This window comes from Sebastes fasciatus, chromosome 5, assembly GCF_043250625.1.
Source record: "Sebastes fasciatus isolate fSebFas1 chromosome 5, fSebFas1.pri, whole genome shotgun sequence".
In the NCBI taxonomy this organism is placed as follows: domain Eukaryota; kingdom Metazoa; phylum Chordata; class Actinopteri; order Perciformes; family Sebastidae; genus Sebastes; species Sebastes fasciatus.
Window position 1 is genome coordinate 378,343 of NC_133799.1, and position 16,194 is coordinate 394,536.

The 16,194-nt window shown below is 40.2% G+C and overlaps 1 protein-coding gene across 7 annotated transcripts in view; it reads right to left on the bottom strand.

The window, feature by feature from the left end:
- Positions 1–2,281: 2,281 nt before the first annotated feature.
- efna2b (ephrin-A2b) overlaps positions 2,282–16,194 on the bottom strand; it is a 124,529-nt gene continuing 110,616 nt past the window's right edge. Inside the window, exons 4-7 of one of the 7 annotated variants that reach the window (XM_074634471.1) lie at positions 5,384–6,566; positions 2,663–5,351; positions 2,566–2,615; positions 2,282–2,460 (exon numbers count right to left, since the gene is read on the bottom strand). In XM_074634471.1, the coding sequence (XP_074490572.1) occupies positions 6,427–6,566 (140 nt within the window). In that variant the 3' untranslated portion in view covers positions 2,282–2,460; positions 2,566–2,615; positions 2,663–5,351; positions 5,384–6,426. Of the gene's footprint in view, positions 2,461–2,516; positions 2,616–2,662; positions 6,567–16,194 lie in introns of all 7 variants that reach the window. The other 6 variants (XM_074634472.1, XM_074634470.1, XM_074634469.1 and 3 more) reach the window with 6 other exon arrangements.

Consider the following 16,194-nt stretch of genomic DNA (forward strand, 5'->3'; position numbering starts at 1 on the left):
GATATTTATTACAACAATTAAAAACCTTTAGTGAAACATTAAAACAATCTAACTTCAGAGAAATACATCAATAAATCTATTAAAATATGTTCTGGATGCTGAAAAGCCACGTTAACACGAAGCAGTGCAGCTGGAAGACAAAATAATAATATTAATAATAATAAAACAGCTGTTCTGTGCAGATTCTCCCCTCAACGTGTATTTATTCTCTACCAGCATTTATTAAAATCCCTAAATGTTTTATATTTCAATAAATTAAACATGTTGGCAGATTGTTTTTCCAATGTTCATCTCAAAATATAAAACCATATTAATATATATAATATATATATATACATAATTAAAGACTTTTTATAGCTCACACATGAGATGATGTGATATTTATTACAACAATTAAAAACATTTAGTGACAAGTTTCAAAGTAAATTATTTCCGTATTGAGTTACTTATAAGATTAAAATCTTTATGGTCGTTATTGCTTCCATAAATAACAGATTTTTCTAGTGTTGAATATTAATAATAAATAACTTGTATATAATGATACTCATTATTTTACATTTAGAAATATAACCATTGAAATGTGATCATCTAAATACTTTTTATTGTTTTAATAGAAGCTGAGTGTCATCTTTTATCCTAAATTAAAATGATAGTTTGAACTTCTGCAGATTTCTGTATCAAAACATAAATAAAACATAATTCACCTCTTTGTATTCGTCAGAGTTTTACTTTTATACATTTTTATTAAATGATGTATTTTATGGGGTTCATTGGTGGAGGGTAAAGTCATGTACTCGTTCATACTGGTATAACTTTGAGGTATTTTTGTTTGAGTATTTGTATTCTTCTTTATTGACGACTTTATTACACGCTGAGTGACAGACGTCCTCAATTATTATTATTATTATTATTATTATTAATTACATAATGAGGCAGAAATGTATAAAGAAAAGAAAATAGAAATAAATAAGTTTGGGGAAATAAATAGGTGAAATGCAAAATGGAAAATCATGCAGAAATAAATAAATAAATGCATAAATACATATTAAATAAATAAAACAAAAATGCAAAAAATGTAATCAAACCAAAATAAATGCAAAAATAAATAAAAAATTAATAGAAATAATTAATAAAATATATAAAAGGGGAAAATTAAATAGGATAAGAGTAAATAAATAAAGGAATTCATTAATAGATAAATAAAGAAGCAAATTAAAACAGAAATATCAGTTTGTCACATTTTATCAATTAATGGCTAAATTTATTTTTAATATTATCTTATATATATATATATACACAAACTGGAGACAGTAGAAACGTTTTAGTGGAACATCTTTTTTATTGGTGAATTTATCAAACACAGATTCAAACATTTCTTAACATTTTCTCTCTGAAATCGTTTCAAAGTAAATTCGGTATTTATGTATTTATGTATTTTAAAGTTAGATTCTCCTGCTCATCTCATGCAGCGCAGGAAAAACAAAAAGTCCTGAAGAGGCCCGATGACCTCTGACCCCTCGTTAGCTCTTTAGCCAATCAGATCAATTAACAGGACTTTAGAAGCATCCAATAAGAAAATATACAAAAACAGATTTTCATCTTCTTTCAGAGAAATAGAATAGAATAGAATAGAATAGAATACGTCGACAGTTCGATGTAGAAAAACACGTCTTCACTGTAAACCAGAGACCGCAGGGAGGTCTCACTCCTCCTCACTAAACCACCACCAGAACCGCGTTCTGTAGTTCTTCCCTCCATCTTCTTTTAAACAGATTCCATCGTCACGGAAACCAACCGTCCCTTTCTTCATCAACACAACCAGAACGCACAGGACTACAAGGACCAGAATGCATTGTGATGCAAGCAGGAACGAAGGAGAGAAACAACAACGACAACAATAAACATCGGACTGATTCCTTCATGAATTCATCTCATAGGAATTTTCTTCTGTGTTTTGTTTTTTTAAACAAAAAAAGTCACAAAACATAAAAAAAAGTTTTTGTACCAACGAAGAAATAAAGTTATTTTCCTTCCGTCCTCCATCACAGTGCATTCCTTACACACACACACACATATATATATACTGCATTTCCCAGCATGCCCCTGCTCGTCCACACACAAGGACACACTCGTCCTCCATCAGTGGAGATGGAGGGATGGGATGAAGAGATGAAGAGAACAGAACAGAAAAGTCTCCTCGGCCACTCGGTGTTGAACCGGTCGGTCGGTCGGTCGGTCGGTCGGTCGGTCGGTCGGTCCGTCGGTCCGTCGGTCCGTCGGTCGGTCCGTCAGCACCACGGCGAACAAGGCTATTTATTATTGGTTCATTTTTGTTTTGCGTTTAACATTCGTTTTTGTTTTTTTGACAAAACGACACGATTTAGAAAAAAAACTAAATATCGGCTTGACTCCTCCCCCCGGCATAAAGGGGCGGGGCCACCGGCGACCCCTGTAGGACTCCTCCGCCTGGCATAGAGGAGCGGGACCAACAGCGACCCCTGTAGCTGCTGTAGGACTCCTCCCCTGGCGTAAAGGGGGCGGGGCCAGCGGCGACCCCTGTAGGACTCCTCCCCCGGCATAGAGGGGCGGGGCCACCGGCGACCCCTGTAGGACTCCTCCCCTGGCGTAAAGGGGGCGGGGCCAGCGGCGACCCCTGTAGGACTCCTCCCCCGGCATAGAGGGGCGGGGCCACCGGCGACCCCTGTAGGACTCCTCCCCTGGCGTAAAGGGGGCGGGGCCAGCGGCGACCCCTGTAGGACTCCTCCCCCGGCATAGAGGGGCGGGGCCACCGGCGACCCCTGTAGGACTCCTACCCCCGGCATAGAGGGTCGGGGCCACCGGCGACCCCTGTAGGACTCCTACCCCCAGCATAGAGGGTCGGGGCCACCGGCGACCCCTGTAGGACTCCTACCCCCGGCATAGAGGGGCGGGGCCACCGGCGACCCCTGTAGGACTCCTACCCCTGGCATAGAGGAGCGGGACCAACAGCGACCCCTGTAGCTGCTGTAGGACTCCTCCCCTGGCATAGAGGAGCGGGACCAACAGCGACCCCTGTAGCTGCTGTAGGACTCCTCCCTTTAAGAGAAAAGTTCAAGTCTTTGGCAGATTTACAGAAATAAACGTCCGTCTGCTGCTGGAGGCGGCGAGAGACACCAGGAAGGAGACAGACAGTGTATTCCAGTCCACGTACTTCCTGAAGTACACTTCAATGTAGTGCACTGTGCGCACTCTGTACTTACTTGAGTAGTGCGTGTATTTCAGCGGGGTAGGATCGTCTCAAATGGAATACTCTGCGGCGCACTGACCGGAAATGACGATCAGCAATATTTGACCGCGGCTCGCTACCCGCCAAAACATCTTCTTCTTCTTCTTCGGGGTTTTATGGCAGCTGGCCTCCTTTGTGTTGCTGCTGCCTCCTTCAGGTTTTACCCGCCACTACATGGTTCACTACCTGGTCCACTACCTGGTCCACTACCTGGTCCACTACATGGTCCACTACCTGGTCCACTACCTGGTCCAGTATATGGTCCACTACCTGGTCCACTACCTGGTCCACTACCTGGTCCACTACCTGGTCCACTACCTGGTCCACTACCGCCAAAATATCTGCCTGCTTTGTTGATCCAGAATACACAGAACATGATGAAATGAGTAGATGTGAAACGTTCTAACTTCTATCTATAAGGTACGTTGTTCAGCACCGCAAAAGCTCCCGCATCATCTGCCGCCATTTTCATGTTTGAATAGTGGTCGTGGTCGTGGCTCCGCCCCTTCCGCTACGCAGCCAAGATGGCGACAGTTGAGTGTGGAAAGTGTCCAGCGTTCCTCACTCAACCATCTGACCGTTAGAGTACAACATCCGGGTACTTTGAGTGCACTGCATTTTCCCGTACTTCCCAGTGAACGCACTTATGCACTCAAAGTAGTGTAAGTACAGAAGTACGTGGATTAGAACACACTGAGTCTCATCTGATTATTACTTTATATTCAACTCTGAGGACGATAACAGTCACCAGATGAGCCACGGCACAACTATGAAGAGTTAATGTCAAGCTACGTTAACTGGTCCTGTTGGTCTGTGAAGTTACGTTAACTGGTCCTGTTGGTCTGTGAAGCTACGTTAACTGGTCCTGTTGGTCTGTGAAGCTACGTTAACTGGTCCTGTTGGTCTGTGAAGTTACGTTAACTGGTCCTGTTGGTCTGTGAAGTTACGTTAACTGGTCCTGTTGGTCTGTGAAGTTACGTTAACTGGTCCTGTTGGTCTGTGAAGCTACGTTAACTGGTCCTGTTGGTCTGTGAAGCTACGTTAACTGGTCCTGTTGGTCTGTGAAGCTACGTTAACTGGTCCTGTTGGTCTGTGAAGCTACGTTAACTGGTCCTGTTGGTCTGTGAAGCTACGTTAACTGGTCCTGTTGGTCTGTGAAGCTACGTTAACTGGTCCTGTTGGTCTGTGAAGCTACGTTAACTGGTCCTGTTGGTCTGTGAAGCTACGTTAACTGGTCCTGTTGGTCTGTGAAGCTACGTTAACTGGTCCTGTTGGTCTGTGAAGCTACGTTAACTGGTCCTGTTGGTCTGTGAAGCTACGTTAACTGGTCCTGTTGGTCTGTGAAGCTATGTTAACTGGTCATGTTGGTCTGTGAAGCTACGTTAACTGGTCCTGTTGGTCTGTGAAGCTACGTTAGAGCTAACAGTATTTTACTGGTTGTCAGTCGTGAGGTGTCGTACCAACAGTTATTAATTTAAATCAAACCAGATTTAAACGTCATGAATATATTAGATTATATTACTGAGTAATGATGTTGTAATGATGTTGTAATATCTCAGAACATGTGAGCTCAGTTGGTAGAAAGTAACCCAGTTAGTAATGTGAGTGCTGCTCAGAGAGACGTTAACCTGCTGTGGCTGCTTCCTGTGACTGAAACCGTCAGACTGATGTTTAAACTAACAGCTGCAGCCCAACAGAGAGCTGATGATGATGATGATGATGATGATGATGATGATGATGATGATGATGATGATGAAGAAGATGATAATCAGCCTGATGTGTTTCATGTCTCCACAGAGAAACAGACTGAAGCTGGACTCCACTGACCGCCATGTTTCAGGTCAATATTTGGTTTCTAATATTTGTCTTTCGCTTCACGTAGAACCTGAAAAGATGTTTTAAATCTATTATATTAAATGTTTGTACCTGATCGTCTCCCTGATTGATTAGTGTGATACTCAGACGGGTTGATTTATAACACGTTACATGTTACATGCTAACACAAACAGCTAACACATGTTCAACTCTCGGTGTGGCCCTCTACGTTCAGCTTCTTTGTTAAATAAAACAGGGTTCTGTAGAGAACCTTATTTAGATGAACAGGGTTCTGTAGAGAACCGTATTTACATAAACGGGGTTCTTTAGAGAACCGTATTTAGATAAACGGGGTTCTGTAGAGAACCGTATTTAGATAAACGGGGTTCTTTAGAGAACCGTATTTAGATAAACGGGGTTCTGTAGAGAACTGTATTTAGATAAACGGGGTTCTTTAGAGAACCGTATTTAGATAAACGGGGTTCTGTAGAGAACCGTATTTAGATAAACGGGGTTCTTTAGAGAACCGTATTTAGATAAACGGGGTTCTGTAGAGAACCGTATTTAGATAAACGGGGTTCTTTAGAGAACCGTATTTACATAAACGGGGTTCTTTAGAGAACCGTATTTACATAAACGGGGTTCTGTAGAGAACCGTATTTACATAAACGGGGTTCTGTAGAGAACCGTATTTACATAAACGGGGTTCTTTAGAGAACCGTATTTAGATAAACGGGGTTCTGTAGAGAACCGTATTTAGATAAACGGGGTTCTGTAGAGAACCGTATTTAGATAAACGGGGTTCTGTAGAGAACCGTATTTACATAAACGGGGTTCTTTAGAGAACCGTATTTAGATAAACGGGGTTCTGTAGAGAACCGTATTTAGATAAACGGGGTTCTGTAGGGAACCGTATTTAGATAAACGGGGTTCTGTAGGGAACCGTATTTAGATAAACGGGGTTCTGTAGGGAACCGTATTTAGATAAACGGGGTTCTGTAGGGAACCGTATTTAGTGAAGTTTTGGCGTCTGAACTGAGACTCTGGCTTCATGTTGGCAGAATAAATGTGTATCAAGGGTGGGAGTGTTAAAGTAACACGGGAGTCGATGGGAGTCGATGGAGTCTGGACCGGACTCTGAACAGAACCGATCCCAGCGGTGTCTCGGTGTGCAGCTCCAGGCTCCTCCCACCAGTGACCTCAGCCTCCTCTGATTGGCTGAGCTGCTGAGTGGCGTTCAGGTTGAAGGTCAGAGGGCAGGAGAGGAGGGCGCTGGATGTGTTTCCTGTCTCAGGTTTTTTTCTCCTTTTGTCCAACAGGAGGAGGAAGAGGAGGAGCAGGAGGTGCTATGAGGAGGCGAGGAAGAGGATGAGGAGGAGGACGAGCAACATGGCCGACAGCGAGGAGAGGTTGGGCAGAGCGAGGCTGCAGCCGCCGGTGGTGTCGTCTGTCAGGAAGGGCTCCGGAGACTCGTACACCGAGTCATCTGAGAGACAGAAGACGAAGAATATTTAAAGCTATTTAAACGTATTAATGGCGTCTCTGAGAATCATTCAACGGGACGGGAATCCATGAATTACATTCTTTTACCAACATACTATACTATGACTTTTTAATACATTTTTCCGACATGCTATAGTATCACTTTTTTCTACATACTAAACTGACTTTTTAATACATTTTTTCGACATACTGTACTATGACTTTTTTTCAACATATTATGCTGCGTGTTGCTGCCTCTGTGTGTTGCTGCCTCTGCGTGTTGCTGCCTCTGCGTGTTGCTGCCTCTGCGTGTTGCTGTGTGTTGCTGCCTCTGCGTGTTGCTGCCTCTGCGTGTTGCTGTGTATTGCTGCCTCTGTGTGTTGCTGCCTCTGCGTGTTGCTGCCTCTGCGTGTTGCTGTGTGTTGCTGCCTCTGCGTGTTGCTGCCTCTGCGTGTTGCTGTGTATTGCTGCCTCTGCGTGTTGCTGCCTCTGCGTGTTGCTGCCTCTGCGTGTTGCTGTGTGTTGCTGCCTCTGCGTGTTGCTGCCTCTGCGTGTTGCTGTGTGTTGCTGCCTCTGCGTGTTGCTGCCTCTGCGTGTTGCTGTGTGTTGCTGCCTCTGCGTGTTGCTGCCTCTGCGTGTTGCTGTGTATTGCTGCCTCTGCGTGTTGCTGCCTCTGCGTGTTGCTGCCTCTGCGTGTTGCTGTGTGTTGCTGCCTCTGCGTGTTGCTGTGTGTTGCTGCCTCTGCGTGTTGCTGCCTCTGTGTGTTGCTCGGCAACCATTTAGCTTAATGTCGCCGAAGTACTACATTGTTTGGTGGAGGAATGATTATTTGTTATCAATAAATGTTTTCATATTTTTGTTGGTGTGTGTTCATCTTATGAAACTTTGCCAGATGTATTAACAATTTTACAAAAGCAACAACCCAAAAAAAAAGTCATAATATAGTATGTCGAAAGAAAGTGATAAAAAGTCATAGTAGACTTCCGGTCGATAGGCAGATGGAGTAGACGGAGTAGACGCACTAGCCGGTGCTCCGGTAAACTTTTCATTGTTATACCATCCAGCCCTCTAACTTCCACGCCAAAACGAAACCTTTTTTTTATGTATCTAATTCCTCTCCTGACCGACCCTTTTATTTCTCACAATGACTTCGAGAGGAGCCAAGGGCCTAACGTTAGCTTAACACTGGAGGCTATCACCACGCTGCTCGAGCAACACCGAGTTCAGAACATCATTCAGCCAGCTGGACTCCAAACTAGACCAAACACGGCTCACAGTGGAGGACCACGGCCAACGTGTCTCCTCCTTGGAACTAGCTGCAGAAGACCTCAGCCAAAGAGTCGTGGATCTGGAGAACGTGTGCACCACCCTGAGCGAGGATAATGCTAGGCTAAAGGCTAAGGTCACCGACCTGGAGAGCCGAAGCAGGCGCCAGAACATCCGGATCCTGGGTCTCCCGGAGTCCATTGAAAGCGGACGCCCCACTGAATTCTTCTCAAATTTGCTGCGCGAGGTGTTCGGTACCGAGACACTGCCATCCCTCCCAGAACTGGACCGGGCCTACCGCTCCCTAGCTGCTAAACCGGCCCCCGGACAGCGACCGCGCCCGGTTATTCTCCGCCTGCACCGGTATCAGGCGAAGGATCTGCTCATCAGAGAGGCACGGCGGAGAGGTAAACTTGAGTTCCGTGGCCAGCCCATCCGTGTTCTGGAGGACTACTGCCCTGAAGTTGTGAACCAGCGGGGGGAATACAGAGACGTGATGGCAGAACTTTATCAACTGGGACAGAAGCCTGCTCTGCTCTACCCAGCCCGGAAAGTGGATCAGCTCAGTGGACGAGGCACACAAGTACAAGTAGGGATATGTCACTGCCAGTAACACCTTAGTAACTTACACAAACCTATTACTGTACACTAGTCACTCCTGGTCTCCACTGACCTGCTACAGCTGTATCTTAAAGCAACCACTTGAATACTGTGCTCACGTCCTAACCTTTTTAGTCAAGCTGCATGGATAGGCACTTAATACTACAGAGCTGGAATGTCAAGGGTTTGAACCACCCCATTAAAAGAAAGAAGGTTTTCTCACACCTCAAACAACTTAAAACAGAAATAGCCTTCCTGCAAGAAACCCATATTCTCAGTTCAGACAGTGGTCGCCTTCTGTCAGGCTGGATGGGGCAGAAATTTCACTCCGCTTTTCAAGCCAAAGCCAGAGGGGTTTCAATCCTTATCAGTCAAAGTATTTCCTTTAAACCACACAATGTGATTGCTGACAGGTTCGGTCGATATGTTATTGTATCTGGGAAATTATATGACACACTGGTAGTGCTTGTGAACGTGTATGCCCCTAACTCAGATGATGTAGGTTTTTTCGAACATTTATTTTCTCTGCTGCCAGACCTCAACACATACTCTCTCATACTTGGTGGTGATTTCAATTGTTGGCTAGACCCAGTTTTAGACCGATCTTCCACTAACCCCAGCACAATAAGTAAATCAGCCTCTTTCATTCAAGCCTTTCTCTCTGACTACGGTGTCTGTGAGGTGTGGCGCTCTCTACATCCAAACGATAGGGAATACTCGTTCTTCTCGCACGTCCATCATACATACTCCAGGATTGATTATTTTTTTATCGACAACCAACTAGTCCCGCTGGTTCAGTCCTGCGCTTATCAGAGTATTGTCATTTCAGACCACGCTCCTATTGGTTTGACCATGTCCCTCCCTGGCCTCCCACAGAGGAGCAGGCACTGGCGGTTTAACTCAACCCTACTGTCTGACGATAATTCTGTGAAACATATGGAGAAAGAGATAGCCTTTTTTCTTACTACTAATATATCCCCTGAAACCTCTAGCCTAATTGTATGGGATGCTCTTAAAGCTTATCTTAGGGGGCAGATCATAGCATACACCGCTCAAGTGAAGAGAAAATCCTATAAAGAGCGCTTGGATCTGGCCCACCAAATTGGAGAGATTGACAAACAATATGCTCAGACTCAAAGTCCAGACCTTTATAAAAAACGATTAGAACTCAAAACCAAATTTGACCTGCTTACAACTCATTCAACTGAACACTTGCTTTTAAAAAACACGGCCAGGTTTTACATATATGGAGACAAATCTGACAAAATGCTAGCCAACCAACTCAAAGGCTTTAAAGCAAAACAAAATATCTCTAAAATCCGAATGTCAAATGGTCACATAACTTCAGATCATTCACAAATTAATGAGACATTCAGGGATTTTTATTCCCAGCTTTACACCTCAGAGTCTCAGGCCGATTGTAATGTAATTCTTGACTTCCTGCACAGTCTAAATATTCCCCAACTTTCTTTGGACTTCAGGAAGAGACTGGAAGAGCCCATATCTCAGGCAGAAATAGCTTTAGCAATTTCCTCAATGCAGTCAGGTAAGAGTCCGGGTCCCGATGGTTTCCCAGCAGAATTTTTTAAAAAGTTCTCCTCGCTACTTTCCCCACAGTTATGTTCAGTCCTATCTGAATCCTGTAGGCAAGGTTCCCTTCCTCAATCATTTACCGAGGCTTGTATCACTCTCATTTCTAAAAAAGGTAAAGACCCAACCGAATGTGCCTCCTACAGGCCTATCTCCCTCTTAAACACAGATGCAAAAATTTTGGCTAAGGTCCTAGCCCGTAGACTGGAGAATGTCATTCCTACAATTATATCCGAAGACCAAACTGGCTTTGTCAGGGGCAGACAATCGTACTTTAACATACGACGACTATTCAATATCATCTACTCTGCATCTGAGAAAGTGCCTGAGTGTGTTGTGTCTCTCGATGCGGAGAAAGCATTTGACCGTGTTGAATGGAACTACTTATTTACTGTTCTGGACAAATTTGGTTTCGGCCCGAAATTTACCTCTTGGATTAAGCTACTATATTTGCATCCCTCAGCCTCAATTCGTACTAACTCCCAGCAGTCTAAACCATTCAACTTACATCGTGGAACCCGTCAAGGGTGCCCTCTGAGCCCCATACTTTTTGATTTGGCCATCGAACCGCTTGCCACAGCCTTCCGCAGTTGCAGGGACATATCTGGTATTTGGAGGGGCAGCACAGAGCATAGGGTCTCACTTTATGCTGATGACCTCTTGCTCTTTGTCTCAAACCCGGGTACCTCACTACCCCCCGCTCTGTCGTTGCTCAATCAGTTTGGTCAATTTTCGGGATACAAATTAAATCTCAACAAAAGCGAGCTTTTTCCCATCAATGATGAAGCACGAGCCTTAGACCTCACCAACCTGCCTTTCAAAATTGAAAAAAATAAGTTTTCCTATTTGGGCATCTCAATTACTAAAAAGTACAAAGATTTGTTTAAGGAGAATTTTATTGCTCTGTTAAACCAGATTAAACAAACACTGAAACAGTGGTCACCTCTGTCCATGTCTCTCGTGGGGCGTATCAATTCCATCAAAATGACCATCCTACCCAAATTTCTCTACCTCTTTCAGGCCCTACCACTTTTTATCCCCAGATCTTTTTTCAATCAACTTGATTCAATTATTTCCGCCTATATATGGCAGGGTAAGCGTCCCCGTCTTAACAAGGTTCATCTCCAAAAAACCAAGGCTACTGGTGGTCTGGCACTTCCAAATTTCTGTTTCTATTATTGGGCTGCTAACTTGCGATGTCTTGCGTTTTGGTCTTACTTTTACAATCAGCCCGACTGTCCTTACTGGGTAGCGATGGAACTCCACTCGAACGATAACCTGTCTGTTCTCGCATTGCTTGGATCCTCGCTTCCGCTCCCCTCAATGAAATCTATCGGGAACCCGGTAGTTAAACATTCTTTGAGAATATGGGCTCAATTCAGGAAATACTTTGACTTGGACAGCTTCTCTACTCTAAGCCCCATTGCGTCAAATCATCTTTTCAAACCATCTATTCAGGACCCTGTTTTCCAAGAATGGCACAGGAAAGGTATTGTGCGTTTGAAAGATTTATTTGTAGATAATACTTTGGCATCATTCGAGCAGTTAAGCAAAAAATTCAGTCTTCCTAAGTCCAACTTTTTTAGATATCTACAAGCAAGGCGCTTTGTGCTCTCTCAGTTGTCCAGCTCCTCTGCATCGACAGACACGACAATTGTCAATACGATCCTTTCTTTAAATCCATCACACAAAAGACTTATCTCCACTCTCTATGGCATGATATCAGACTTGAAGCGTGCCCCCATGGACAAGCTCAGAGCAGCATGGGAGGAGGACTTAGGCCTCTCTCTATCACCGGATACATGGAATTCCATACTGAAGCAGGTTAATTCATCCTCTCTATGTGCTCGTCACTGCTTACTTCAGTTTAAAGTGGTGCATAGGGCTCATATCTCAAAAGCCAAACTGTCTCGCATGTATCCTGAGATTAGTCCCAACTGTGACAAGTGCAAAAGCAGTGAAGCCTCCCTTATTCACATGTACTGGTCATGCCCTAGTCTTACAAACTATTGGACGGAGATCTTTCAAACTTTATCTCAGGTGTTAAACATCAAATTAGAACCAAACCCTCTGGTTGCTCTGTTCGGGGTCACCGGAAGTGAGACGCAATTAACTGCAGAAAAACGACGTACCTTATCCTTTGTTTCCCTTCTGGCTCGGCGAGCAATCCTGCTCAGGTGGAAGGGCGCTGCCCTTCCCACTCACACACAATGGTTGGCGGACATCATGTCTTGCTTAAAGCTTGAGAAAATCAGATACTCGCTTCAATATTCACATGGGAAATTCCTGAAAGCATGGGGCCCGTTTTTAGATACATTCCAGACACTGTAAATACTTGATTACCAAGTGCAGCTTGATTACATCACACGGTATTCAATCATTCAGTCATTGGCGTGACAGTTAGCTTCCCATATGGCGTGCTGGCAGTGACTGGGGAGGGATTGTTTTATTGTTTGTATAAATCCTTTGTTTTGACTTGTTTATTTGTTGGCATTGGTGCCAGCTGCTAATAATGTATACTAATACCTGTCATTCTTTTTTGGTTACCGAATGGCGCTGTACCTTTGCTATATACTGCAAAAAAAAACAATAAAAAGATCTTGATTTAAAAAAAAAAAAAGTCATAGTATAGTATGTCGAAAAAAAGTTATAAAAAGTCATAGTATAGTATGTCGGAAAAAGTCATGGTATAGTATGTCGGAAAAAGTCATGGTATAGTATGTCGGAAAAAGTCATAGTATAGTACGTTGAAAAAAAGTCATAGTATAGTATGTCGGAAAAAGTCATGGTATAGTATGTCGGAAAAAGTCATGGTATAGTACGTCGAAAAAAAGTTATAAAAAGTCATAGTATAGTATGTCGGAAAAAGTCATAGTATAGTACGTCGAAAAAAAGTTATAAAAAGTCATAGTATACTATGTCGAAAAAAAGTTATAAAAAAGTTCTAGTATAGTATGTCGAAAAAAAGTCATTGCATAGTATGTTGAAAAAAGTCATAGTATAGTATGTCGAAAAAAAGTAATAGTATAGTATGTCGAAAAAAAGTCATAGTATAGTATGTCGAAAAAAATTGATAAAAAGTCATAGTATAGTATTTCGAAAAAAAGTGATAAAAAGTCATAGTATAGTATGTCGGAAAAAAGTCATAGTATAGAATGTCGAAAAAAAGTCATAGTATAGAATGTCGAAAAAAAGTCATAGTATAGAATGTCGAAAAAAAGTCATAGTATAGAATGTCGAAAAAAAGTCATAGTATAGTATGTCGAAAAAAAGTCATAGTATAGAATGTCGAAAAAAGTCATAGTATAGTACGTTGAAAAAAAGTCATAGTATAGTATGTCGGAAAAAGTCATGGTATAGTATGTCGGAAAAAGTCATGGTATAGTACGTCGAAAAAAAGTTATAAAAAGTCATAGTATAGTATGTCGGAAAAAGTCATAGTATAGTACGTCGAAAAAAAGTTATAAAAAGTCATAGTATACTATGTCGAAAAAAAGTTATAAAAAAGTTCTAGTATAGTATGTCGAAAAAAAGTCATTGCATAGTATGTCGAAAAAAGTCATAGTATAGTATGTCGAAAAAAAGTAATAGTATAGTATGTCGAAAAAAAGTGATAAAACGTCATAGTATAGTATGTCGAAAAAAAGTCATAGTATAGTATGTCGAAAAAAATTGATAAAAAGTCATAGTATAGTATTTCGAAAAAAAGTGATAAAAAGTCATAGTATAGTATGTCGGAAAAAAGTCATAGTATAGAATGTCGAAAAAAAGTCATAGTATAGAATGTCGAAAAAAAGTCATAGTATAGAATGTCGAAAAAAAGTCATAGTATAGAATGTCGAAAAAAAGTCATAGTATAGTATGTCGAAAAAAAGTCATAGTATAGAATGTCGAAAAAAGTGAAAAAAAGTCATAGTATAGTATGTCGAAAAAAAGTAATAGTATAGTATTTCGAAAAAAAGTGATAAAAAGTCATAGTATGTCGGAAAAAGTCATAGTATAGTATGTCGGAAAAAAGTTATAAAAAGTCATAGTATAGTATGTCGAAAAAAAGTCATAGTATAGTATGTCGGAAAAAAGTCATAGTATAGTATGTCGGAAAAAAGTTATAAAAAGTCATAGTATAGTATGTCGGAAAAAAGTCATAAAAAGTCATAGTATAGTATGTCGAAAAAAAGTTATAAAAAAGTTCTAGTATAGTATGTCGAAAAAAAGTCATTGCATAGTATGTCGAAAAAAGTCATAGTATAGTATGTCGAAAAAAAGTAATAGTATAGTATGTCGAAAAAAAGTGATAAAAAGTCATAGTATGTCGGAAAAAGTCATAGTATAGTATGTCGGAAAAAAGTTATAAAAAGTCAGTATAGTATGTCGAAAAAAAGTTATAAAAAGTCATAGTATAGTATGTCGGAAAAAGTCATGGTATAGTATGTCGGAAAAAGTCATGGTATAGTATGTCGGAAAAAGTCATGGTATAGTATGTCGGAAAAAGTCATAGTATAGTACGTTGAAAAAAAGTTAGAAAAGGTCATAGTATAGTATGTCGGAAAAAGTCATGGTATAGTATAAGTCATGGTATAGTACGTTGAAAAAAAGTTAGAAAAAGTCATAGTATAGTATGTCGGAAAAAGTCATGGTATAGTATAAGTCATGGTATAGTACGTTGAAAAAAAGTTATAAAAAGTCATAGTATAGTATGTCGGAAAAAGTCATAGTATAGTACGTCGAAAAAAAGTTATAAAAAGTGATAGTATAGTATGTCGAAAAAGTCATGGTATAGTACGTCGAAACAAAGTAATAGTATAGTATTTCGAAAAAAAGTGATAAAAAGTCATAGTATGTCGGAAAAAGTCATAGTATAGTATGTCGGAAAAAAGTTATAAAAAGTCATAGTATAGTATGTCAGAAAAAGTCATGGTATAGTACGTCGAAAAAAAGTTATAAAAAGTCATAGTATAGTATGTCGGAAAAAGTCATAGTATAGTACGTCGAAAAAAAGTTATAAAAAGTCATAGTATAGTATGTCAGAAAAAGTCATGGTATAGTACGTCGAAAAAAGTGATAAAAAGTCATAGTATAGTATGTCGAAAAAAAGTCATAGTATAGTATGTTGAAAAAAAGTGATAAAAAGTCATAGTATAGTATGTCGAAAAAAAGTTATAAAAAAGTTCTAGTATAGTATGTCGAAAAAAAGTAATAGTATAGTATGTCGAAAAAAAGTCATAAACAGTCATAGTATAGTATGTCGAAAAAAAGTTATAAAAAGTCATAGTATAGTATGTCGAAAAAAAGTCATAGTATAGAATGTCGAAAAAAGTCATAAACAGTCATAGTATAGTATGTCGAAAAAAAGTCATAAACAGTCATAGTATAGTATGTCGAAAAAAAGTTATAAAAAGTCATAGTATAGTATGTCGAAAAAAAGTCATAGTATAGAATGTCGAAAAAAGTCATAAACAGTCATAGTATAGTATGTCATAAAAAAGTCATAGTATAGTATGTCGAAAAAAAGTCATAAAAAAGTCATAGTATAGTATGTCGAAAAAAAGTCATAGTATAGTATGTCGAAAAAAAGTCAGAGTATAGTATGTCGAAAAAAAGTCATAAAAAAGTCATAGTATAGTATGCTGAAAAAAAGTCATAAAAAAGTCATAGTATAGTATGTCGAAAAAAAGTCAGTATAGTATGTCGAAAAAAATTATAAAAAGTCATAGTATAGTATGTCGAAAAAAAGTTCTAGTATAGAATGTCGAAAAAAGTAATAGTATAGTATGTCGAAAAAATTATAAAAAGTCATAGTATAGTATGTCGAAAAAAAGTCATAGTATAGAATGTCGAAAAAAGTAATAGTATAGTATGTCGAAAAAAAGTTATAGTATAGTATGTCGAAAAAAAGTCATAGTATAGTATGTCGAAAAAAAGTTATAAAAAAGTCCTAGTATAGTATGTCGAAAAAAGTCATAGTATAGTATGTCGAAAAAAAGTCATTGCATAGTATGTCGAAAAAAAGTCATTGTATAGTATGTCGAAAAAAGTCCTAGTATAGTATGTCGAAAAAAAGTAATAGTATAGTATGTCGAAAAAAAGTTATTAAAAAGTCCTAGTATAGTATGTCGAAAAAAAGTCATAGTATAGTATGTCGAAAAAAAGTTATAAAAAAGTCATAGTATAGTATG